General features: G+C 42.6%; 1 protein-coding gene across 1 annotated transcript in view; it reads right to left on the bottom strand.

The window, feature by feature from the left end:
* The window catches only part of LUZP1 (leucine zipper protein 1), a 69,183-nt gene that overhangs the window by 5,937 nt on the left and 37,963 nt on the right, over nucleotides 1-25,283 (bottom strand). Inside the window, exon 2 of the mRNA XM_014056039.2 lies at nucleotides 6,108-9,356. Within this exon, the coding sequence (XP_013911514.2) occupies nucleotides 6,108-9,254 (3,147 nt within the window). The 5' untranslated portion in view covers nucleotides 9,255-9,356. The remainder of the gene's footprint in view (nucleotides 1-6,107; nucleotides 9,357-25,283) is intronic.

Consider the following 25,283-nt stretch of genomic DNA (forward strand, 5'->3'; position numbering starts at 1 on the left):
TAGGTAGGTAGGTAGGTAGGTAGGTAGGTAGGAAGATGATAGATAGATAGATAGATAGATAGATAGATAGATAGATAGATAGATAGATAGATAGATGATAGATAGATAGATGATTGATAGAGATAGATAGATAGATGATTGATAGAGATAGATAGATAGATATAGATGATAGATAGATAGATAGATGATTGATAGAGATAGATAGATTGATAGAGATAGATAGATGATTGATAGATAGATGATAGAGATAGATGATAGAGATAGATGATAGATAGATAGATAGATAGATAGATAGATAGATAGAGATAGATAGATAGATAGATAGATAGATAGATAGATAGATAGATAGATAGATAGATAGATAAGGTAGGTAGGTAGGTAGGTAGGTAGAAGAGGGGGGGGAGGGAAGGCTGTGTAAATTACTAGTTCATCGGAAAAAGAAAACATTTTCATCAGGTACCTATTGTTGGTACTTCATGGCAGGAACCGGAGTAAGGTGAGGGGAAATTTGCTTCCCAAGAGTTACCCCAAATCAATTGGTAATCCTCCTCCTCAACGAAACAGGTTGCAATTTATAAGATCTCTACTTCTTGAGGGATTATAAAACTAACTAGAAAGTCTACAGTCAGCAGGTGGTTTCTAAGAAAGCATCCCGAAAGTCAGTTTGGACAATGGGTCTTCTTGGTTGGGTACTCCAATTTTCGAGACAAGATTTCTTCTCTGGTGGGCAGGAGGGAAGAGAGGAAAGCTGGAAAGGAACATGGCGAAACAGGAGTGCAAGCCATAACCAGCTCTAGCCATCTTGTGAATTTTGTGGGCAAAATTTTGTGGACAAAGTTAGACTCTGCCAAATGGGTTGAGAATGCGTCACATCCTAGTGCAGTGATGACGAGCCTTTTAGACACCGAGTGCCCAAACTGTGCGTGTGCATGCCCAAACTGAAAGATGTGTGTGTGCGCCCAAATGCACGCATGCACGGCGGGTGAGAGGCGGGCCATCCCATCACCGGCAGCGCAGCAAGAGATAAGATCTTTTTCTTTCGTGAGCTTCTGTTTTGTCGTTTGCAGGGAAATAGAAGGTCACGAAAGAAACGTCACGGAGATCTGACCTGGGGCTCTGCGTGCCACTTCTGCGCGCCATCGTGGACTTAGTGGTTGGCAGGCACAACACCAGGCAGGGCCCCTTGTCCTCCCTCAGAAGCCAACAGTCACGCTATGCCTTTTCACTGACAAGTTATCTGACTCACGCAACCATTCAGCACAAATAGAAGAGGATTTAATTTAGGACTTTCAGCATCAAAGAGGCAGCTTTCCAAATGCAATTAATAAATAAAGGCTGGAGAATTACAGCTCATTTGGGCCAGTTTCCATTGAAAAGGTTTGGCTTGGAGAAGACAGTACAAAAGGGGAAGAAAAATGCAATCCTGGAGACAGGACACTATGGTGGCTTGCCTAAACCATGGTCTATGGGAGAAATTCTCTCCGGGTTGTTATAAATCCCCCGAGAGAAATTCACTCATAGACCATGATCAGTTGAGACATTCAGATTTGGGATGGAAGGCAGGCCGTCCTTCGTCCAAGTTTTGACAGCATCCGAAGCGCTGACACATTCTTAAGGACAGGAAAAAGGGCCAAGGAAATGCTTATTGCTTGTGAGCAAGTAAGTAGCACACAATGGTGTAACAGCCAAAGGAGACTTGTGGGATTTGGGACAAGAAAATCCTCCCCCGGATTCTTGGGAAATCAACAGGTTATAAAATGGAATAAACAAGAACCTTCCTAACAACCATGCGATTTCTCAACAGGAATTTTGCTTCCGGTGGAGCTGTGTGGGTACATCCTTATATGGATTTCTGGTGAGCTGCATTGCGCCATGCGCCGTGAACCAGTGGCCTTTTTGAGTGTCATGAAAGGAACCCATCCTTTGAAAAGGGAACCCAGCCAGGACAAAAGAGCAAGGGAAAAAAATAGTTTTAGTTCAATTCAGATTTTAATTCCTTTTTCTCCCCCTTCTGTTCAATGGTGTCTGATTCTTGGAAACGGACTGGACTAGGCCCTTGCAATTCACTTGTCAAGGCTTTTCCTAAGTCAGTGTTTCTCAACCTTGGCAACTTGAAGATGTCCGGACTTCAACTCCCAGAATTCTGGGAGTTGAAGTCCTGACATCTTCAAGTTGCCAAGGTTGAGAAACACTGTCCTAAGTGGTTTGCCATTGTCTGTTTCCTAGGGCTGAGAAAAAGAGACTGGCCCAAAGCCACCCAGCTGGTTTTTCATGCCTAAAGTGGGACTGGAACTCAAGAGTCTCCCACTTTCTAGCTGGATTCCTTAACCTCCACACCAAACTGGCTGTCTTTTAATTAACTAAAATACTGTACAGTTAATGTGACAACTCCCAAATCTTTTTAACATTTGGAAGCAGCTTCCAAGTACTCAAAAAGAGTTTCTGGAAGATGGGATTTTCCAGCCTGAGATGCAAGGTTGGATATATAACTGGCCCATAAGCTGTAGCTGTGTAGGTCTTTCTATCTGCTGCAATTTGATTCCAGTTACACAACACAAACAAAGTAAGACTTTGGAATGTGCTACTTTTAGAATCCTGGCATTGTTATGTTTATCTGATTCGGCTGGTTTTCATGTAGCTTATTTTTCCAAGTCGAAGTTCTCACCGCTCTTTATTTTATTTTTAACCATCGTCCAGCATTAAGTCAGTACGTTCCAGGGATGGGGAGGGGAAAATAAACACGATAAAATAAGACAGCATTGGAAAGAACTCTTGAAAGAATCAAAACACATTCGATGCAGAGGGGCCAAACATAGGCAACCGCAAGAATTTTGTGATGGATTTAAGTTAATGGATTTAAGTTATGAGCCGTGGTGGCACAGTGGTTAGAATGCGGTACTGCAGGCTCCTTCTGCTGGCTGCCTGTAATTCAGCAGTTCAAATCTCACCAGGCTCAAGGTTGACTCATCCTTCCATCCTTCCGAGGTGGGTAAAATGAGGAGTCAAGATTGTTGGGGGCAAGAAGCTGACTCTGTAAACTGCTTAGAGAGGGCTGGAAAGCACTCTGAAGCAGTCTATAAGTCTAAGAGCTGTTGCTATTAATAAAAGTAGAAGAAATGATGGCCTATCTTACTTAAATTCTTCTCTATCAGACTGCTTTCATCCCAATAGGGCAGTCCAGCTAAACTTTTGTCAATCTTGTGCTTCGATTTGTTGACCCCAAATATCTAACTCAACCAACCAAGGGATACAGAAGATATCCCATAATAAAAAAAGGCCGTCCACAGTTACCCTGATCAGCCATACCATCTCCCAGATTCTATTCCCCTTTCATTACTATTTCTGTGTCATCGTCCTCCCCCCTCCCCCTGACTATAAATCAGCAAGTATTCAATACTTTCTAGGCATGCATGCTCAACTGTCACACATGGAAATTGAAGAATCATTCGAAAAGATCCCAAAAGATATCTATCTATCTATTATCTATCTATCTATCTATCTATCTATCTATCTATCTATCTATCTATCTATCTCTATCTCTCTCTCTCTCACACACACACACACACACACACACACACACACACACACACGAGAAAAGTAGGGTTGTGTGTGTTTGTGCTTACTTCTCATCTGCATAAAATGAAGCAGTTGAGAACTGCAGATATAACTGATGCAACGGCTATGCATTGTTGCAAATCCAGACAGAAAGGGGCACTTTGGCCTGTATACCAGCTTGAACCCTGCCTGCAACTCTTTAAAATAGCCATGTTTCCCCCCCACCCGGGTGCCTTCTGCAAAACCATGAGAAAAGACACACCCTACATTCACACCACCATGTGCTCTAAAACAGGGAGGGGGGGGGGTGTCTCCAACCTTGGCAAGTTTAAACCTGGTGGACTTCAACTTCCAGCAAAGCTGGCTGGGGAAATCTGGGAGTTGAAGTCCTCCAGGCTTAAAGTTGCCAAGGTTGGAGACCCCAACTCTAAACAGGGAGCAAAAGACCCCCGCTCTTTTGCCCTGAGAATCTGAAAAGCACAATTAACGATCCACATTCAGAACAGAAGCTTGAGCAAACCGAAGCCAGGATGGCTGACCTATAACTCATACAAAAAGGCAGATGTTGAGTAAGATGTTCGGAGGAAACCACTGACATTTATGTACATGTGGATGTATTTATGAGTCGGGGCACAATGGGAGGGAATTTGAAGCTAAGTAGTTTTTTTTTTTAATGGCTGCATTTCTTCGACGTTTTTCTTTCTCTGTTTTTTCCCCCCTCGCTCTTTCGTTTTTGTTTTTCTGTTTAAATGATCGTGTCCATTTATCCTTCCGATAATGATAAATAGTCGGCATATTAATATTATGTTCAGGGTTTTATAAAGTTCCCCACTGAGGTTTTTTTTTTTTTAGAGGATAAAATGAACTTTATTCCACACCATCAATTAATTAATGAAAATCGTGAGACTTCAAATTTCATGACTATTGTAAACTTCCTTTCTGTTTATTATTTGTTTTCTTTATCCGGTGTGTTTATTTTTCTTTGTCTTCTTTTGGTAGCTATTTATTCTTTTTAATATTTCAATAAATAAATCAAAAAGGAAAAAAACTAGACCACAATCCAAATCTGTTCCCAATAGGCCCTGCCATTGAAACTGAAACAAATATGTACTGGATCAGAGATAGAACAAGATCCATGGATTAATTCCTTCTGGCCCTTAAGATAATTGTGGGGAAATTCCAGACTATCCATGGCAGTGTTTCTCAACCTTGGTGACTTCAAGTCCTGTGGACTTCAACTCCCAGAATCCCCCAGCCAGCATAGCTGGCTGGGGGATTCTGGGAGTTGAAGTCCACAGGACTTAAAGTCACCAAGGTTGAGAAACACTGATCCATGGAAATATAGGAAGGATCCAAATATCTAGAGACAAATCAAGGGGGTAGCTGAAATGTCAACTGTAGAACAAGCCCTTTCACTGCTTTTCAGTTCTGTCCCAGCTCCAAGCACGGTGCAAGATTTAACATTTAAAGGACCGTTTGCGGAAGAGTTCGGAATCACAAACGAAAACGAACAGATTGTTGGAAAAGACAAATACTCTTCCTCCCTTCCCTTTGAGGTACAGGGAGATCTTGCTGCCCCAGCCCTTTTTAACTGTTCTTGAAATTGCTGTAATTCATACTGTTGTCAAAGTTAGGCTGCAGATGGAACATAAGGTATGCAAATCTAAGGGATGAAATTGCAGAGGATTTTAAAAAAAAATTTGATGTAAAAACACCACCGTCAAATGTAGGGTGGATAATATGCCAAATCAGCAAAGCACCCAGACTCCGGGGCATGAAATGGATGCTGATTGGGTAATTTCTATCTAATGGGGTTGTACAGACATATCCTAAGTATCCCTCACATATGCACATGAGATGCATTTAAGCTCTCTGGGGGCAAAGGGAGCCACGTTCATAGAGAAGCTGAGAAATTTATAGCGTTCGATCAGTCAGATGCATACAAGCCTGTACAGGTTAGTCCTCAACATACGACCACAATAGAGCCCCCCCAATTTTTGTTGCTAAGTGAGACATGTGTACCGTGAAATGTGTCCCATGTTATGACCGTCCCTGCTACAGTTCTTAAGTGAATCACTATAGTTGTTAAAATTAGTGACACGGTTGTTAAGTGAATCTGGGCTTCCCCATTGACTTTGCTTGTCGGAAGGTCGCAATGTGACCCCGGGACATTGCAACTGTCATAAATATGAGTCAGTTGCCAAGCAACTGAATTTTGATCATGGGGATGCTTTAACAGTTGTAAGTGTGAAAAATGGTCACAACTCAGTTTCAGTTTTTCAGTTTTATTGACATTTATAGACTCGCTTTTTTTCCCAGTGCCGTTGTAACTTTGAAGAGTCACTAAACGAACTGTTTATAAGTCAAGGACTACCTGTATAGGTGATTAAGTCTGATTATTACCAGAAAGGATGGTAGGATGGTTGTTTTGCTTAAAGCAAAGCTTCCAGCCCCAGAAAAGGCTAATTTCCCCTTTTCTTATAAACAATCCCTTTCCGCCTTAATCGAACAATGCAGTTATTTCAGAACAAAAGGAAGGATGTCTCACTTACTGGCATTACTGTGCAATTCCAAGAGGAAGCCGTCACAAGATCATTGACGCAGCTTTTCTGGTTTAGCATCTCGGATGCGCTCAAGTTACTTTTGGTCCTTCTAGAGTCTAATTCTGGAGGATTCCAAGAATTTGACCCGGCACTCGCTCTTCTGGAATTCTGCTCAATCGCGTAGATGCGGGCCGTGGTCCCTTCGGGTTTAGAAGGGTCAGTAGATGACCTACACGGAGTCCGAGGATTTACGTGGTCAACCTCTTTGGCTAGAGAGTCTTCCAAAGAACGCAATCCTCGCCTTGTCCGCCAGGAGCTTCTGACCGTGACGTGCTTGGCCTCGGGCGAGTTTGTCGCCAGGCTGCTGTGAGTCTTCCAGCTGACTGTCTCCAGGGGGGGTTCACTGTTCTTCTCGGAGGTGTCCGAAGGCCTTATTGTAATACTACTTTTGGAAATGACCGTTTCTACCCTGCTTCGCAGGACAGCGTCTCCGTTTTTATCCGTCTCTGGTAACTTTAAGGTTATGCTGCTCTTGTTAAGTGAGAAGTCATTGGGAACGCTGGTGGCATCTGCCCCTGGAGACAGTTGGCTTGGAATGGCTTGAAGCGTTGTGTACAGCTGTTCCTTTGTAGGGTCCAGGATGCTGCTCCTTGGAGTCATTGGCTCAGATGGGTAGATGGTGATACTGCTGGTCATTTTGTGGGCTACTGTCTTACAGGTGGGAGGCTGTTTTTCACAGCTGGTTTCCAGTCCAGAACCCACCCCACCCATGACTTCCTTCACATCTTTCTCCACGATTGCGGGTTTGATGATGGCTTTGGAGCGTAGAGCTTCCCTTGGGCTAAATGGCCGTCGGGATTTCAAGCCTGACATCGCACCGGCTGAGGTCATTCTGGATAGCCTGCTGAGGTCTTCTTCGCTGCTGGCATGTCGATCGTTTTCGAAGGACGACGTAGGAACGGATCCCCTGGAGGTTGTGAACTCTCGGGAAGCCGTCTCCTTTCTCAGTCCCAAATCTAAAGTAGCGGAGATGGTCCCGATTTTGCTTGTCCCTTCCTCAACGCCAGATTTCTCCATCCGGCTGGGATTGGCAGCTTTGGACCTTGTCGCTTTCAGGTCCAAATTGTTGCAGTTTACAGTCGAGAAAAGAGTTTGGTCCATTTCCCCTCTTGGAGGAATTGGATGGTTCTGAAGGGAATCCTCTTGGCTTTTCGAAACGAGCCAAGGCTTCGACAGAAGAGGAGGTTTTGTCATTTCAAGTGGAAGCTCCCCAGGCTCTCTATTTTGGAAGTTGACCACTTTTGGAGAGTCCTCTTCCAAGTGTTGCCTGCGAGCTGAAAAGGTAGCTTCCGTCTTCGAGCTCGCTGATTCAGAAGATGGGGTTTCCCCCGAGGGATGCTGCCCATAGGACAAAGCAGCGCCATTGGGTGGTCCACCGTTGGCTTTGGAGGCGCGAGTGTCGGTTGTAAGAACCAGCGGTTCTGTGCCTTGCGTCTTTAGCCCCTTTTCAGAAGGAGGTCCTGTGAATTCTGGTTTGCTGGGCTGATCTTCAAGTTCGTCAGGTTTAATGTGATGAGCATCGTTCAGGGGTTGGGGTCCTTTTTCAACTCTATTCCTCGTAGTATTTTCATGTTTGGGTTTTGGAGAGGCCTTCCAAGATCTGTGCTCCTGGGCTGCAGGTGGATAACGGCTGAGCACTGAAGGCTGCTCCCTAGACTTCTTCACTTCGGGGGCAGAGGTGCCGTTATCTTTTGATGGAGAACTGTTCACAGCTGAGGTGGATTTGTCTTCTACCCGTTTAGCATCAGTTGATAAAGAGTCTAATACAGATGTTTTGGCCGCCCTTCTGCTGTTCATATTAGGGCTTGTAACTCGCTTGCTACTTTGGCCATAGCTTTCATTATTCAGTTCTCGATTGCGTGGCCTCTCCCGCCGATGTTGAGGTGACAGTTCCCGTGACTTATGTTTAGAAACCGCTGACTCGGTTGTAACAATTCGATGCTTGGGTCGGTCATGCTTAGCTTGGCTGGGCGCGTTCACCTCCTCCATCTCGGCTTCACCGTTCTCCAGCTCTTTCTGCTTCTTCATCTCTGTTTTTATTTCCTCCAGCTGGCCCACGAGGATCTTATTCTTGTTCTGTTCGCTCAAGTAGTTGTCGTGGAGGTCGTTGTTTTTGGCTCTTAGGGTTTTAAGCTCCTCTTCCAAAGACTCGAAATGTTTCATTTGGGTCTTCAGCTTCTCAATTTCTTGGTTGAGGTCCCTCACTTTGTTGTCTTCTTGGTTTTTGTTCTTCTGGTTTTCCGATTTGTTTCGGGTTTCATTTTCCACGTGTTTTAGGTAGTCCAAGCTGGCTTTTCTTCTGGTTTCTTTTGAGGATAGCGCTGAGGTTGTCAAGTCAACCTCAATCCTCAAGTCGTTTCTGTCAATTATACTGTTGGATGATCTCTCCAGCAGGTTTGAGGCATTGCGTGTTTGGTCAGCCCGATTCAGCTTGTTATTCTGCTCCAGCTTCAGGGTGAGCTCTTGTATCAGCTTCTCACTCTGCTTCTCCTTTTCAGTGAAATGTTTTCTTTCGCTGACAAAAATGAGGGCTAAAGATTTCAATTTGTCCAGTTCACTCACTAAGCTTTGCTCGGTTTTATCCAGCCGGTCTTCTGACTGTTCCAGTTCTTTCACTTTCGCCCGCAGGATTTCCAGTTCCGTTGAGATCTTCTTGGTCAGGTTTTTCTCCTCGTTGAGGCTGAGGCACAGCTGAGTACAGTCGTTCTTACTCCGGCCGAAAGCCTCCTCCAGTTTCTCCAGCTCAGCCATTCGCTTCTGGAGCCTCTCGATTTCTGACTTCAGCTCTCGGGTGAGGCTCTCCTCTTCCTCAAGCTTGGTCTTCATCAGGTGGCAGAGCTCCTCTGCCTTTCGGATCTCCTCGTCCTTGCCTTCTATTTTCAAAACTCTCTTTCTCAAGGTCTCCACGTCAGCCAACATGCTGGAGTTGCTGCCTTCCGCCTGGATCACTTTATCCTGCAGGTCTAACAGCTCGTCCTCTGCTTTCTGGAGATTTCTTGTGGCTTCCTCTAACTCGTCAAGGCGGCGGCTGAGACTCTGAAGTTTGAAGCGCAAATGCCGATTGGAGGTCTCTTTATAAGACGAGTAGTCAGCCATGTTTGCGGCTCCGTTTAGTTCCCTTTCCTATGTCTCAAAGGAAATTCGATGATTGGTTGGTTCTTTTCCTTGATTTCATAAGGCTTCGTAGAGAATCGGCACCTTAAAAAAAGAAAAAAAGAAAAAAGTCAATATAAAGAATGTGACTTATTTTGTTTTTCTCTTCAAGCTCCATGATTGAGTTTGCTCTGGTTGAAAGGACAGTAGCTCATCAATGGTCCCAGGAGGACAATTCATTACATTTCTAAGATAGGACTGACAAAAGCTAAATCTATCAGTCAACTTGATGGCCTTAAGGCAGGAACCTCCAACTCTGGCACCTTTAAGATTTGTGGACTTCAATTCCCAGGATTCCTCAGCCAGCTGAGGAATCCTGGGAATTGAAGTCCACAAATCATAAAGTTACCGATGTCTTAAGGCATACATTAAACAAAAATACTTTGTCTTCTAACAATTGGAATATCCCCATACCCATAAAAGTTGCAAACTTAACAGAAGAAATAGAACAGATAATTCTTAGAAATGGTGTCTGAAGAACCAAAAAAGGCATTCTCGACACCACCACTGCCACCCCAACTGGGAGTTGAAGTCCACAAGTCTTAAAGTTGCCAAGGTTGGAGACCCCGATCCAAGACATAGCTTGCTTTCCATGTCTTTGGCCATGTCCAGCTGGAATTTCAAGAGAAGGCACGTGTGCACCACCTTTAGGAGGAAAAAAACGTAAAGCAGCCTGAATTCTTGGAGCATACCCTTTGTAGGGGTGAGCAAATGATACCCTGCTATGAACCAAAAATAGAAATGACGGCATAGTGTCCCCTAAGAGGGTCAAGGATGAAAACAAAAGAAGAAAAATCAAGTTGATGCTATCACACACTTAAACACACTCAGGAAGTTCAAAGTACCCAAAGAGCTGCTGATTCTGTTCTACAGAGGAATGATTGAGTCTGTCATCTGCACCTCTATAACTGTCTGGTTTGGCTCTGCAACCCAACAAGACAGACACAGACTTCAGAGGATAATTAGAACTGCAGAAAAAACAATGGCTACCAACCTGCCTTCCATTGAGGACCTGTACACTGCATGAGTCAAAAAGAGGGCCGTGAAAATATCTACAGACCCCTCACATCCTGGACATAAATTGTTTCAACTCCTGCCCTCAAGACCACGCTATAGAGCACCGCACACCAAGACACAAGTACAGTTTTTTCCCCGAATGCCATCACTCTGCTAAACAAATAATTCCCTCACCACTGTCAAATTATTTACTAATAAGATTTACTAAGTCTGCATTACTATTACAGTTAGTCTTCTCATCGTTCCTATCACCCATTTCCTCCCACTTATGACTGCAGGACTGTAACTTTATTGCTTCTAGCCTTAAGATTTATATTAATTGTTTCCTAATATGATTTGATTGCTTATTTGTATCCTGTGACTATCATTAAGTGTTGTACCTTATGATTCTTGACGAATGTATCTTGTCTTTTATGTACACTGAGAGCATATGCAGCAAAGACAAATTCCTTGTGTGTCCAATCACACTTGGCCAATAAAGAATTCTATTCTATTCTATTCAACAAGCCAAAAATATCCTCCTGTATCTTCTTCTCCTTGGGAAACCTCTCCCTCTTCAGCTGAATCCTGATGCCATCTGGTTGCAAGGAAAACCCCTTTGTAGCCCAAGCCCAACCTACGCGATACGAATCACCCACAATCCTATTTCACGGCTCCCACCCAGCAAATGTCCTTTCCCAGAGAGTTACTTCACTTCCTTTTCCTTTCCTTCTGCTGAATTACTCAGCCTTGTAAAAAAATGGGCAAAGGAGCATTTTGTAGTTTTGAGACAGGGAGTCCAACACGATTTGAAGGGTGGGGCGGGTATCTCCGACAGGTTGTAGAATACATATTCGGACTTGTTCCCATGGAATTAAAATGGTCATCGGAGCAATTACAAAACAGAAAGAAAAATCACTGCAGGGAAAATCCCGAGATAATTACAAAAGAAAGAAGAAAAAGAAAAGCTTATCTTTATCACCATAGGTTGGTGATAAAGAAAGGTTTTCCTTCCTTCCTTCCTTCCTTCCTTTTTTCTTTTCTTTCTAATTTCCATTCCATTCCATATTCTATTCTATTCTATTTTTATTTTTATTTTATTCTATTATTCTATTTTATTTTTCTATTCTATTCTTTTATTCTATTCTACTATTGTATTCTATTCCTATTCTATTCCTATTCTATTCCTATTCTATTCCTATTCTATGCCTATTCTATTCCTATTCTATTCTATTCCATTCCATTATTTCTATTCTATTCTTATTTTTATTTTATTCTATTATTCTATTATATTCTATTTTTCTTTTCTATTCTTTTATTCTATTCTACTATTCTATTCCATTCCATTCTAATTCCTATTCCTATTCCATTCCATTCCACTCCATCATTTCAATTCTATTCTATTCTAAACTATGGCTTCTGTGATGCATGTAAAAAGAAGACAAAGGCGTATTCGTCCCCCGTCATTCTTCTCCTGCAATTGGTGTTTGGAACTAGGGTGCTCACAACTTGAAGTTAAGGTTGAGTCTTCAAGAGCAACAGTCCTTAATAGACTTCTCCTTCGTGAATTTGTCCAATTCATTTTAAAGTCATCCATGTCCAAGGCTCTCATCACGTATTCTGGCAATAAAGTCCTCAAGGTAATTTCTATCATGTGAAAACATGTTTGCCTGTTTGTTCTAAATTTCCTTCCAATCAATGTCCCTGGATGACCCTATAACCGCCTAACCACTTCCTTTTAGATCTTCCTCATTCCATCTTGGTCTTCCTCATTACTGTGCAAAATTATCCTTGCTTTTTAAAAAAGCAACAACTTTTTTGGCTTCTTTTGATCAGCTGTTTCCACAACTTTCTTTTGCAGCCTTAAAAAGACCAGAAAATTGCACTACAATATAAATTGTAATGCGCCACCCATTCAAATGATGGGATTCTCCATTTCCCCCACTAACTGCATTCCAATGGCCGGGTTCCAATTGTTGCAGAAAATTTAGGGTTTGAAAAAGAACAGGGGTCCTTTTATCCTAGATATTTATATGTTGCCTTCGTGTGGAGAAAAATATTTAACGCAGAAATATTCAAAATAAAAAGGAGGGCGTGGAGATGATGAAAGCCGAGAGGGCAGGAGTACTACAAACAGTCTTTCCCCATTCCCTTTTTTATTTTTCCGCTGCTTTCTAACATTCTTTTTCTTTATTGGGACAAGCCAAACATCAACAAAATATTCGAGATAAAAAGGAAAAAGGGGTTGTTAAAAAAAGTGGGTGGGGGGACAAGGACAAAAAGCAAACAGAGTTGTGGGTATATGGGAACACACAAATACACATTGTGGTCTTAAGGAGAAGGACACAAAAAAATTAAACATCTGCATCCAATATTTATATCTGGAAAGACACTGGCACAGATGGAGTTTATCTACTAGAACGACATTATTGCAAATATTAAAAGGTTTTCCTTTCCATTCCTGAGATGGTACTGCTGCAGCATCTGCTTTTAAAACCAAAATGATAGCAGAAGGTCAGCCTGACTTTGCCTCTGGAGTGCCATTTAGCAGCTAAGACCATGGCCATTCCAGATGTTTTCTTTCCTTTTTAAAGGGCAGGCCTTCCTGTCAATCAGACAGGAATAGTTCCTCCCCCCCCCTCTATAAACAGCAACCACAAAAGGTAAGTTGGGCTAAGTTAAATTAAAAATGTAAAATGGCCTCTCCCAGCTCCCTTAGACCAAGAAGGCTCAACATCTGATGTCCTCCAGATGTTTTGGGCGACACTTCCTCCAATGCTTTGCCATAAACGATGGTGGGTTGGAGTCAATGGAGACGTCAGTCAAAAACATCTGGAATATACCAGGTGATCCTAGAATAGTCTTTCTTACCCTGATGCTTGGAAGGTACTTCTGTAGTTTACTGAAATGTCTTTGTATTGTGAAAATGAGAAGATTGAGCAATGAGAGTCATTTTGGCCTAGCGGTTAAGGCGCAAGGCTAGAACTGAGAAGCTGTGAGTTCTAGTCCTGCCAGTCAATCTCTCTCAGCCCAACCCACCTTACATGGCGATGGTTGTGAGGAAAGTAAGAAGAGGGAGGTGTGTTGTATAAGTTCATCCCCTTGAATTATTGTAAATAATCAGGTGGAATAAAAATAAATAAATAAATGACTTTCTATATGGCCTAGATCGGTGTTTTTCAAACTTTGCAAATGGAAGGTGTGTGGACTTCCAGATCTCCATACTTTTTAAAATTGCCTACTTTGGAAAACACTGCTCTAGGATTTAATAATATGCTAAAGGTTGAGCTAAATTATTAATATATTTTCGTCTTTACTTTTTGTTCATTTTAATTGCTATTGTGTATTAAACTTTTCTGGTTGTTTTATCAATCTATTGTTTTAGATAGGTGGATTGATGGATGGACGGACGGACGGACGGACGGACGGACGGACATACATACATACATACATATATATAGAGATAAGATATAGATATAGATATAGATGATATAGATATAGATATAGATATAGATAGAGATAGAGATAGAGATAGAGATAGATAGATAAGATATAGATATAGATACAGATATATAGAGATAGATAGATAGATAGATAGATAGATAGATAGATAGATAGATAGATGATAGATAGATAGATATAGTAGATAGATAGATAGATAGATACATAGAGATAGATAGATAGATAGATAGATAGATAGATAGATAGATAGATAGATAGATAGATAGATAGATAGATAGATATAATAGAGACAGAAATATATAGGTCTGTAGGAGGTTAGCTCCTACCCCTCTCCTAGAAAAATGAAATATTTTAGGAAATATTAAAAGGGCAGAATGTTTCCCCTAAAAAGGAGGCAGAAACTCATCCCCTCCCACCTTGTCAATGGGTCATTAAGGCCTGAGCCAGTCTATTCTATATAACAAAGATCTACCTCCTTCTGGCAGAGTCATAGTAGGAATTCCCCAAAGCCCTTTGATTACATCATCACCCAGCAAGGCTCAACCAAGCTTGGGACTCAGGACAGCTTATTGAGTTGCCCTTGCATAGCCCCGGGGGAGTCTAACAACCAATCAGAATACAAGCTCAAATTCAAAGCCCAACAGAGGGTATAAATCTATCTCACTCTCTCACCCATGTGCCTTTTCCCCCAGGACCTCAAGCCATGTGGTCCTGTCCACCATTAAAAACCATCTTTCCAAGCAGCCTCCATGTTTCCAGTGTCTTTCTCCCCACTTGGAACTGAACCCAGATGGACATTTCTTCCAACAGATATAAAATCAGAAAAGAAAAATCTAAACTCCAGAGATAACACTTTTATAGGTCTATCAATGTTGTATTAGTTACAACCTAAATTTACAACCTAAATGTTGGAGATGTGGTTCTCTCGAGGCTACATATTTTCATATATGGTGGACTTGCCAAAAGGTTAAAGCATTTTGGATAAAAATATGGTGGATTATGCAAAATATCTTTAAAAGAAGGATAAAGTTTACTCCTCAGTTATTTTTGCTAGGTATAAGTACCGACTTTACAGTGGTAGAGACTAACTTGATTCTGCACTTAATAACGGCAACAAGACTGTTAGTGGCGCAATACTGGAAGAAGGAAGGAAGGAAGGAAGACTTGCCCACAACTCAAGAATGAACATTGAAAGTTACAAATGTTCAAAGTTAGCGTAGCAAGAAGAAGCTAAGATCAATGTAGAGATGTTATTAACCCTTTTTTTAAATTTCTTTTTTCTCAATATATTTTAGACCGTGTTTGTTAAAAATCTATACCTTGTACGGGCTCTGGGAAGTCGGGGGGGGGAGGGAGGTGGGGTGTTGGGGGGGAGGTGGGGGAGGGCAGGATATATACTAGGTTAGACACGATGTGTTAGATCTCAATGTAATGTGACTTCACATGTATACTGTTTTTCTTTAATTTCTCTTTAAAAATAGGATAAGCTAAGTACATTGACATATAGTGGAAATACACCAAGGGGAGGAGGAGTGGGAAAGAAGAAAGATGGGTAGAGAGGGATGGGAGAGAGGGTGGGAGGGAAGGTGAGAAGGAAGGGAGGGAGTGGATCAGGAGAGAGGAGAGGTAGAGGGGGAGTGGAAGTAGGGTAGAGGGGGATGATGGAGGGAAGATAGAAAGTTGGAGGGGGGTGGAAGAAAGAGGTGTATGGAGAGTGGAAGAGGTATATTGGGTTTTTATTTTCTGGGGTATTGTTGACAAGAGGAATTGCTGCGATTATTGTTTAATGCTGTATGGTGATGGCTATGTACAGTATATATGTGAGTGTATGAAAATGAAAAAATAAAAAAATACTTGGAAAAAAAATGTTGTATTAGTTACAAACTTTCTAGTGCCTTGAAACTCTTCTTCATGAAAAGAGGTTCAATGTAATTACCGTATTTTTTGTAGCATGACATGCGTCGGAGAGAGAAGCAAATGAGAAAAGCAGGCAAAGCATGGAAGATCACGTCACTCGTTAGCGCCTCATTAGGGCGGAAAAAGGGCTTTGAAAAAGCTACATTCGGAGAATAAGAAACACCCAAATTTTCAGCCACTTTTAGGGAGGGGGAGAGTGCATCTTATACTCCGAAACATACGGTATTTTGCTTTGCTGAGTATTCTTCTAGTCCTCACACCTAGCACCCTGAATAAGAGAGTGGAGAACTTTAAGAATGTAGACATTATGCAAAACTAAAGCTCCCGAGTGTTTTTGCTCTCATCACTTCCCGATTCTTTGTCCGGTAGCTTTATTTCTCATACACAAAGCTAAATTCAGCAGCTTTTGCTGACAGCATTTAAGCACACTAGCTTATTGAGATTCGAGCAAATTTAGATGTCCTGATGATTTGCTGACCTTCTAAGCAAAGGGAAACAAAACAGAGCAAAAAGAAAAGAGAAAAAACCATTAACACACTATGCAAATGACAAGTTCTGCTGCAGGAAGAAATTATCTTGTTTCGGCATGTCAAGCTAGGCAGGAAGAATAAGGAACAGAAAAGGGGAGGGGATGTCAGAGATAAAAGCTTTCTTCTTTCTGTCCTACTATTAGTAAAGAACGTTTTTTATTAAGACACACATATAAATGCAGAGGACTAGAAACATGTTTCTACAGACTCTTTCTTGGGATCATTTCTTTATTTATCTGCCTCTCTTTCACCAGTTCAAAGACTCCAAGTGGCTGGAACAGGCCATATAAGGCACAGTCATGGCCTCATATTACCTTTGCAATGAAAAATAGCATGGATGCTACCTAAGAAATAGTGAGCTGTGGTGGCACAGTGGTTAGAGTGCAGTACTGCAGGCTACTTTTGCTGATTGCCGGCTGCCTGCAATTTGGCACATCAAATCTCACCAAGCTTAAGGTTGACTCAGCCTTCCGTCCTTCCGAGGTGGGTAAAATGAGGTCCCAAATTGTTGGGGGCCACAGGCTGACTCTGTAAACCGCTTAGAGAGGCCTGTAAAGCACTATGAAGAGGTATATGTCATGTGTGTGTGTGTGTGTGTGTGTGTGTGTGTGTGTGTGTGTATGTATATGTATATGTATATGTATATTCTGCTATTGCTAAGCAGAAGGAAAAACGCATCAGAAATGCTGCAAATACATTAAGCTCGTGTCAATTTAGTTCCAAGAAGAAAATGATGTCTTTGTATGCTATTTTTATTGAAACTCTTAAACAAAAAGATTAAAAAATAATACAAACTAATATAAAGTAATGAAGAAATAAAGAAATAAAAGAAAAACAGTGAAAAGTGGTCGAAAAGAAATTTTTTTTGAAGCAAAATAGAAAAGAAAAAGATATAAAATAGTTAGGCTTGTAATATTCTTCACAACAATTATAAGTAGAAATATATTTTAACCTCTCTCTCTAAAGTTACAACTCATGACTCTTGTTTCCATACCCTATCCTCTCCAATCCTCAAAACCATAAATCAGAAGTTCATATTTTTTTTTCCATTTTTATGCAAAAGGACCGTAAGAGGCTTCCAAGACCTCAACAAATGTTAAGTAACATATTTTCTATAATCAGAGAAGTCAATTCATCCATTTCAGCGAAGCCTAACAAATTCATCGACCATTCCTCCACAGTGGGCAGTGCTGAATCTTTCTGCAGCGGAAAAATGCCAAATTTCATTGCCACCCCTGGTCATTTGTCAAGTACAACCCAGAGAAAAAAAAGAAAGGAAAAATTCTGAAAAAATGCTGACCAATCAAACTGTGAGCCAGCTCAGTCTGTGGCAGATACATCCATGCAAGGAGACAGCCTGAAATGAACTCTTACAGAGCGGGGTCTGTTTAGGGCACTAAGTGCAGATTGGTGGGGGGGGGGGGGAAGAGAAGGATGGTCACTAAGCAGCATACCAAGACAAGATGATGTCTAACTAGCATACCAAGAGAAGGTTGGTCACTAACCACCATACCAAGAGAAGGTTGGTCACTAACCACCATACCAAGAGAAGGTTGGTCACTAACCACCATACCAAGAGAAGGTTGGTCACTAACTAGCATACCAAGAGAAGGTTGGTCACTAACCACCATACCAAGAGAAGGGTGGTCATTAACCAGCATACCAAGACAAGGTTGGTCATTAACCAGCATACCAAGAGAAGGCTGGTCACTAACCACCATACCAAGAGAAGGATGTTATTAACCAGCATACCAAGAGAAGGATGGTCACTAACCAGCATACCAAGAGAAGGGTGGTCATTAACCAGCATACCAAGAGAAGGATGGTCACTAACCAGCATGCCAAGAGAAGGGTGGTCATTAACCAGCATACCAAGAGAAGGTTGGTTATTAACCAGCATACCAAGAGAAGGTTGGTCACTAACCACCATACCAAGAGAAGGTTGGTCACTAACTAGCATACCAAGAGAAGGTTGGTCACTAACCACCATACCAAGAGAAGGGTGGTCACTAACCAGCATACCAAGAGAAGGGTGATCACTAACCACCATACCAAGAGAAGGTTGGTCATTAATCTGCATAACAAGATTTTAATACAAAGCTAAGAAGAGAGAATAATATCACCTGGATTTATATTTTCCAATAGAAATTGTGTAATTTAGACGTTAGTCCAATCAGCATGCCTTCGTAAGATCTGCGGCATCCCGAAGTCACATTATCACTATTTGGGACCTTCCAGCTGGCTTCCACCAAGCAAAGTCAATGAAGAGGAGCTGGAATCGCTTAATGACCACATGACTCAAGGTGGCGCAGTGGTTAAATGCAGCACTGCAGGCTACTGCTAGATCAGCAGTTCAGCGGTTCAAATCTCACCAGCTCAGGGTTGACTCAGCCTTCCATCCTTCCGAGGTGGGTAAAATGAGGACCCAGATTGTTGGGGGCAATATGCTGACTCTCTGTAAACCGCTTAGAGAGGCCTGAAAGCCCTATGAAGCGGTATATAAGTCTACTGCTATATTCACGACTGCAGCGATTGGCTTAATAAAACTGGCAAGAGAGCTTGTAAAATTGGGAGCATCTCACTAAACACCCGCCTTGCTTAGCAACGGGAATTCTGGTCCCAACTGTGGTTGTATGGTTGAGGATTACCAGGGCTTCAGTAGCATCCTCACAGGATTATGGGTTACCCGATCCTGCTCCTCTTCTGCCTCCCACTTGGCTGCTGACTGATTTCTGTCAAAGGCCCTGCCCTCCCCTATCAAGCTCATTGCTGAAACGTACAACTGAGATAAAATATCAATAATGTTCAGTTTATAGACATTTATATCCAGGCTAATAAAATGCAGTCTGAAATTAGCCAAGCCTCTCTGGAGAGTAACAGTTTATCCCACCAAGCTGATTTTTCAATCTTATTGCTGAATTAGCCTCTGAATATTAATAAAACACAACCCGGATTGCCCCAGGGAAACCGAGAAGGTTAACTCTTTCATTTCCATATTGCAAAACACACATGCACCTCTCTTGCAAATATCTGTTGCATTGGCTTAGAGTAGAATAACAGAATTGGAAGGGACCTTGGAGGTCTTCTAGTCCAAACCCGGCTAGGCAGGAAACCCTACACCACTTCAGACAAATGGTTATCTAACATCTTCTTAAAAACTTCCAGTGTTGGAACATCCACAACTTCTGGAGGCAAGTTGTTCCACTGATTAATTCTTCTAACTGTCAGGAAATTTTTCCTTAGTTCTAGGTTGCTTCTCTCCTTGATTAATCTCCATCCATTGCTTCTTGTCCTGCCCTCCGTTGCTTTGGAGAATAGTTTGACTCCCTCTTCTTTGTGGCAACCCCTGGGATATTGGAACACTACTATCATGTTAGTCCTTCTTTTCACTAAACTAGACATACCCAGTTCCTGCAACCGTTCTTCATATGTTTTAGCCTCCAGTCCCCTAATCATCTTTGTTGCTCTTCTCTACACTCTTTCTAGAGTCTCCACATCTTTTCTACATCGTGGCGACCAAAACTGAATGCAGTATTCCAAGTGTGGCCTTACCAAGGCATTATTAAATCTGCCTTGAATTCATTTGCTTTGGAGGGAGGGGATGGAGACAGCTCCCCCAACCTTCTTGCTTGCTTAGGACACTACTAGGTTTGTTTACTTTCAACAAAAGGAAAAGCAACATGTGTGTCAGGCGCAAATAACCAGGAACACTTGCTGGGTTCAAAGCACTAAAGCAGGGGTGTCCAATCTCGGAAATTTTAAGACTTGTGGACTCCAAGTCCCAGAGTAAGGCCATAGGTGGACGATGAATGGCCCCTCCCAGAGGAAATAAAAGAGGAGCGAAAGGGGAGTGGAGTTTGCAGGAGACAATTAGTTCGCTTCATTGGTTTGTGACTCTCTGAGACTCCTTGCCAAGTTTTGCAGATATCGGCCTGGCAGCTCTCCAATAAGGTCTGTGACTGTAAATCCTCCCTTGAAAGACTTTGCTGGATGTGAATGAGCAGAATTCACCGTCAATTAATGAAAAGGGGTTTTTTTATATATAATTTTTTTTTAATTACATAGACAACACATACACACAACAATAAAATAACAAAACAAAAAACCCCATCATCACATACAGCATGTCGTTTGGTTACAGGTGTTTTAACATTTATCATTCTTATACATTTATTATTTCATTTAATAGGTTATAATTGGGTTATATAATATAACCCAATAGTTTGGGTTGCTTTGTTTACCATCCCTTCCTCCTGTTGTAACACCACCTTATTTTCCCTTTCTTTTCTCCCTCCCTCCCTTCTGTACTTTCTTCCTTCCTCCTCTCCTATGAAAAGGGTTTTTTTGTTGGGACCAGGAGTTTGCTTCGTGCTCTTGGGAAGTCTGGATCAGAACAAAACGAATAGGTTGTAAGCTGAGAGCTATCTGTAATGTCTTCAGAATGGACTAGTTTGGAGTTGACATCCACTGGCCTCTTGTTCCTCTTTGCCCAAAGCATTTTGTTAAGGCCCAAGAAAGGAATTGACTCTGAATCTAAGGACAACCAGAAGTTATGACCTACGGATGAGGAAACCTTGTTTAGCAGTTAATCAGAAATGTTACCCATTCCTGCTAGACTCTGAGTCACCCGGCAAATGGCTTCTTGCGTGCGTCCCCTGCCTGCCTTTGCATTCCAGGTTGGTGGCAGAACCTTAATAATCAGCTCCTGTCCAACCTTCCAACACGTCTTTGCTTCGCACAGCCCCTCCGGAACCCGGCTGCTTGGCTCACAACACTGCACACTTTTGAGTTATTGTTCTTGGATTTCCTCTTGGCATTCAAACGCAACTTGGGAAAACAATGCCAGGGCCCCTGGGTGAGTCAGCTGCAGCAGGAGGCACAACATTCCATGTTGGTATGGCTCAGGACTCAGAGAGTACGTACGCCAATGGGGACCGCTGTGGTTAGCGCGCAGGGCTCCCGGTGGCGCTACCCGATGGGAAAGCCGCAAACACCAGCATCAAATTTAGCGCTGGGCAGTCGGCGTTGTCAGGATGTGTTCGGTTGGCTTCTCTGGGATGTCGCCAAAGAAATCCATGGAATTTGGCATCTGGAGCAAAAGTCGGCACTCAGAAACACCCAGTTTTCCTGTTTTGCTTTGTTTCTTAAAAAAAAAAAAAAAAAACCTGGCGTGACGCCTGCGCCGTAATCTCTATGCCCAAAGCAAGCTCTGAATTTTATAATTCCTTTCCTCTCCAGCCTCAGAACTATCAGCAGAGTTAAGAATAGTCGCGGACATTTTGAAGCCAAGTGCTGCTTAATATGGGCAGGCCTTGCTAGGCAGATAGACTATTCCTGCAAAGCGGGTGCTGGGGAGAAAATCCAAAGATCCGTCAGTTTTTTCTCCTCTCCTGCCAAGGGTACATTCCTGTCTTAAGCCCCCAAGTGCAATCACGGCAGAACCCCCTGCCAACCTCTCCGGTTTCTTTCCTTTTCATTCACACTTGTGGAAATCACTTCTATTTTTCCCACCGTGTTGTGGTCCGTCTTAAAAAAAAAAACCTTCTTTCTCTCAGCTGAGCTCGGTTAACATGCGCAGTTTGAACAGGCAACAATCTGGATTGAAGCATTACAGATCGTGGGGCAAGGAGCTGGGAACAAGAATGCCACAGATGCGCATAAAGCCCCCCCCCCTCCACGCATCTCCTATCTAGTTCAGAATTCTGGAATGCAGAACAGGAAGTCTCACGCATCCAGACAGCTCACAAATATGGACAAAAGGGAGAGACTATCTCGGGTTTTTTTTCTATGCACATTCTCCAGAAACTGGTATTGAAGGAATGTTGTCTACAATTCTGGGGGCAATAAAGAGCCAGCAAGTTGACTTACCGCTGAGAGGCCAGACCTCTACAAATTTGTCCATTCCTTTTTTTAAAAGCCTCACTACGGGCGCCTATCACCCTGCAAACAATGGAAACAAATTCCATTGTTTAATTTAGCATCATGCAAAGAGAGACTTTCCTGAATCCGTCCTCCTTCCCCCTGCTCTTCCTTCTGACTGCGGGCCTCAAGTTCTAACAGTAGGAGAAGCGAAAACAAAGAGTTTGTTTTCCCACTTTCCCCCCATGATTTGACATACTTCGGTCATGTCTTCTTTTAATTGCCTTCAGTCTAAGCTTAAAAGTCCCAAATTGTGGTCATCTTTCTCCATAAAAGATCTGCCTCCTCTCTCTAATCATTTCAATTGCTCTCTTTTATCTTTTTCTTTTTTTGGCAAACTTTTTAGCTAGGTGCTCCTCTGCTGAGGAAGATGGGTTTGCAACGGCTAATCCTTAGATGCCTGGTTGAAATTTGCAACCCTAGAAAGTCTGAGGGGTCCTTGGTGGCTTCTGAGCTTGCTTGTTTTCTTGCAAATGTTTCATTACCCAAACTAGGTAACATCCAAAGTGCTCATGTTTGGGTAATAAAACAACAAAGTTCAGAGAGCATCAAGGACCCCTCATTTCAACCGAGTTACAAATATTATCTTTCACTAGCTGATAACCCGGCGTTGTCCGGATATATATTTATCCCAATCCTCTATTAGAGGGAGCCCCCTTGTGGAGTACTGCGAAGCTGTTATCATGGCAACTCCACTGTGCTGTACAGCAGAAGCCATTTTAAGGCACAACAGGCTGTATCTTAATAGAACTTGAATCCAAAATGCACACTATCACTGTCAAAAGTACTGTGACTTGACACTATAGATATAATTCAGTCCTTTTCATTTCAGCGGCCTAGGCATTTCAGAATTATGATGGAACACACACTCACACACACATACACACAAACACACACACACGGACACCCTGAGGGATGTTAGGGGTGTCTGACCCCCACAGTATTTCTTTCCAGAGTAAGTCATCTGTGTACCAAGTTTGGTTGAAATTGCTTGAGGCGTGAGAGAGAGAGAGAGAGAGAGAAAGGGAGGGAGGGAGGGAAGGAGGGAGGGAGAGGGAGAGAGAGGGAGAGAGAGGGAGAGAGAGGGAGAGGGAGAGGGAGAGGGAGAGAGAGACTTCATAAGAACAGGGCAAAGTCTTGCCAAGAGTTGAATGTTAAGAACTCTCAGGCTGGAGTCCTAGGTGAGATTTTAGGAGCTCAAAACCAAACTTTTCTCAACTCTTTCATTGACTTTAACCATACCACTGTCTCCTGGTCCAAAGAAAAAGAAGCCATCAACAACAATGAGCACCTAAGCTCCCAGAAGGACAGGCAGGATAAGAAACATGTCCAGAAGACTTGCAGTGGGAAGTATTTCCAATAAGCCCCGTATGCAAATTTTACTTGCTTAAAAATCAATTACTTTATCCTATTACTCTATCCTATCCTCATTCAATTACTTTATCCTATGCAGTGGTTTCTACCCTTCGCTGGAGGTTTTGAAACAGAGACTGAGTAGTCATCTATCGGAGATGGATGTAGATGGATGTAGATGTAGGAGTGAATGCTCCAGTCCACAAGGGACTGAATTAATAACCTCTTAGGTCTCTTCTAATTCTATAATTTGGGTGTATTAAATCCTGACTAATCAGAACAGAAGCCAACTAGCAAGAATAAAAAGCACCACACTTGGTCTAAAGAACTTTCCTAAAGGGAAGCAGAGGGTGTTGGAGGAAAAGATTGTGGAATACCTGGGTGGGGCATTCCAGAGCACAAGGTCTGCCCCCAAAAGTCACATTTCCTACGTCCCAAAAGGGACGTGGATTTAAGTAGCCAAGAAATTGGGACAAAGCCAAGGGCAATTTCTTAGCTCTGTTGTATGAATGCAGCCAACACAAAGTTCTCAGGCAAATTGGAAGAGCTAGTTCAGTGGGTTCCCCTCACCCCACCCCAAGCTTGGCAACTTTAAGATGTCTGGCTGGGAGAATTCTGGGAATTGAAGTCCACACATCTTAAAAAGTTGACAAGTTTGAACTACACTGAGCTTGGACTGTGGCTGATCTTCCCAAGGGTCCAGAAAACAGCCCTCCCTGTGGGCAGAGAGGACCGGCTCTCAAGGAGGCTACGCCTGATGCTGAGTCACTCCAGAAGAAAGCATCTTTTCTCTAGCAGAGCCAGGAGCTGCCTGGTTTCTGACTTGAGGCAGAACCTGTCTGCAATTATTTTCCCTCAAGTGTGGAAAGGTAGCTCTTTAGGGTGGGGCTGGACTTAAGATGGGTTCCAGATCCTTAATTTGCCTATGGTTTTCCTACAGACAAACCCTTTCAAGCTTCTTCTTTTTTCCCCCCATGCTCTAATGTCGTTCTCATAAGGGACACGGTGGCTCAGGGACTAAGACACTTCAGAAAGGTCGACAGTTTGGCGGTTCGAATCCCTAGTGCCGCGGGAGTGAGCTCCCGTTGCTTGTCCCGGCTTCTGCCAACCTAGCAGTTCGAAAGCAGGTTAAAAAAATGCAAGTAGAAAAATAGGAACCACCTTTGCTGGGAAGGTAACAGCGATCCGTGCAGCTTCGGCATTTAGTCATGCCGGCCATATGAACACTGAGATGTCTTCAGATAGCGCTGGTTCTTCGGCTCTGAAAGGGAGATGAGCACCACCCTCTAGAGTCAGAAACGACTAGCACATATGGGTGAGGGGAACCATTACCCTTTACCTAATATTATTCTCTGCAATCACTGGGGCTGCATGAGGTCTGGGTTATGTCTAAGAGTAACGCATCAACAAGCATGTGCGAGGGGAACCTTTACCTCTAATGTCATTCTCAGATTCCATTAGGAATTGCTTCAGATGGAGAATTCTAGGGTAAATCAAAGACAGCAGAGCCAAATTCCAATTCTTAAGCACTCTTTTCTACTCAGGACTGGTGTTTTGCTTAGAACTTCCTCTTGGCTGTCTTGGAAAGGGAATCGAGCCAGTGAACCCAACAGCATCAACGTGGGAAATCCACTCCTTTTTATCTCCATTAAGAGGTAAATCCTTGATTTACAACCGTTTGTTCACTGACAGTTACAACGGCACTGGAAAAGTTACAATGGCATTCAAAGTTACAATGGCATTGGGGAAAAAGTGACTTATGACATTTTTCACACTTACAACCATTACACCCATG

This window comes from Thamnophis sirtalis, unplaced genomic scaffold (assembly GCF_051295495.1).
Source record: "Thamnophis sirtalis isolate CommonGarterSnake01/CBP01778 unplaced genomic scaffold, rThaSir2_p1.2 scaffold_13, whole genome shotgun sequence".
Lineage (NCBI taxonomy): Eukaryota > Metazoa > Chordata > Lepidosauria > Squamata > Natricidae > Thamnophis > Thamnophis sirtalis.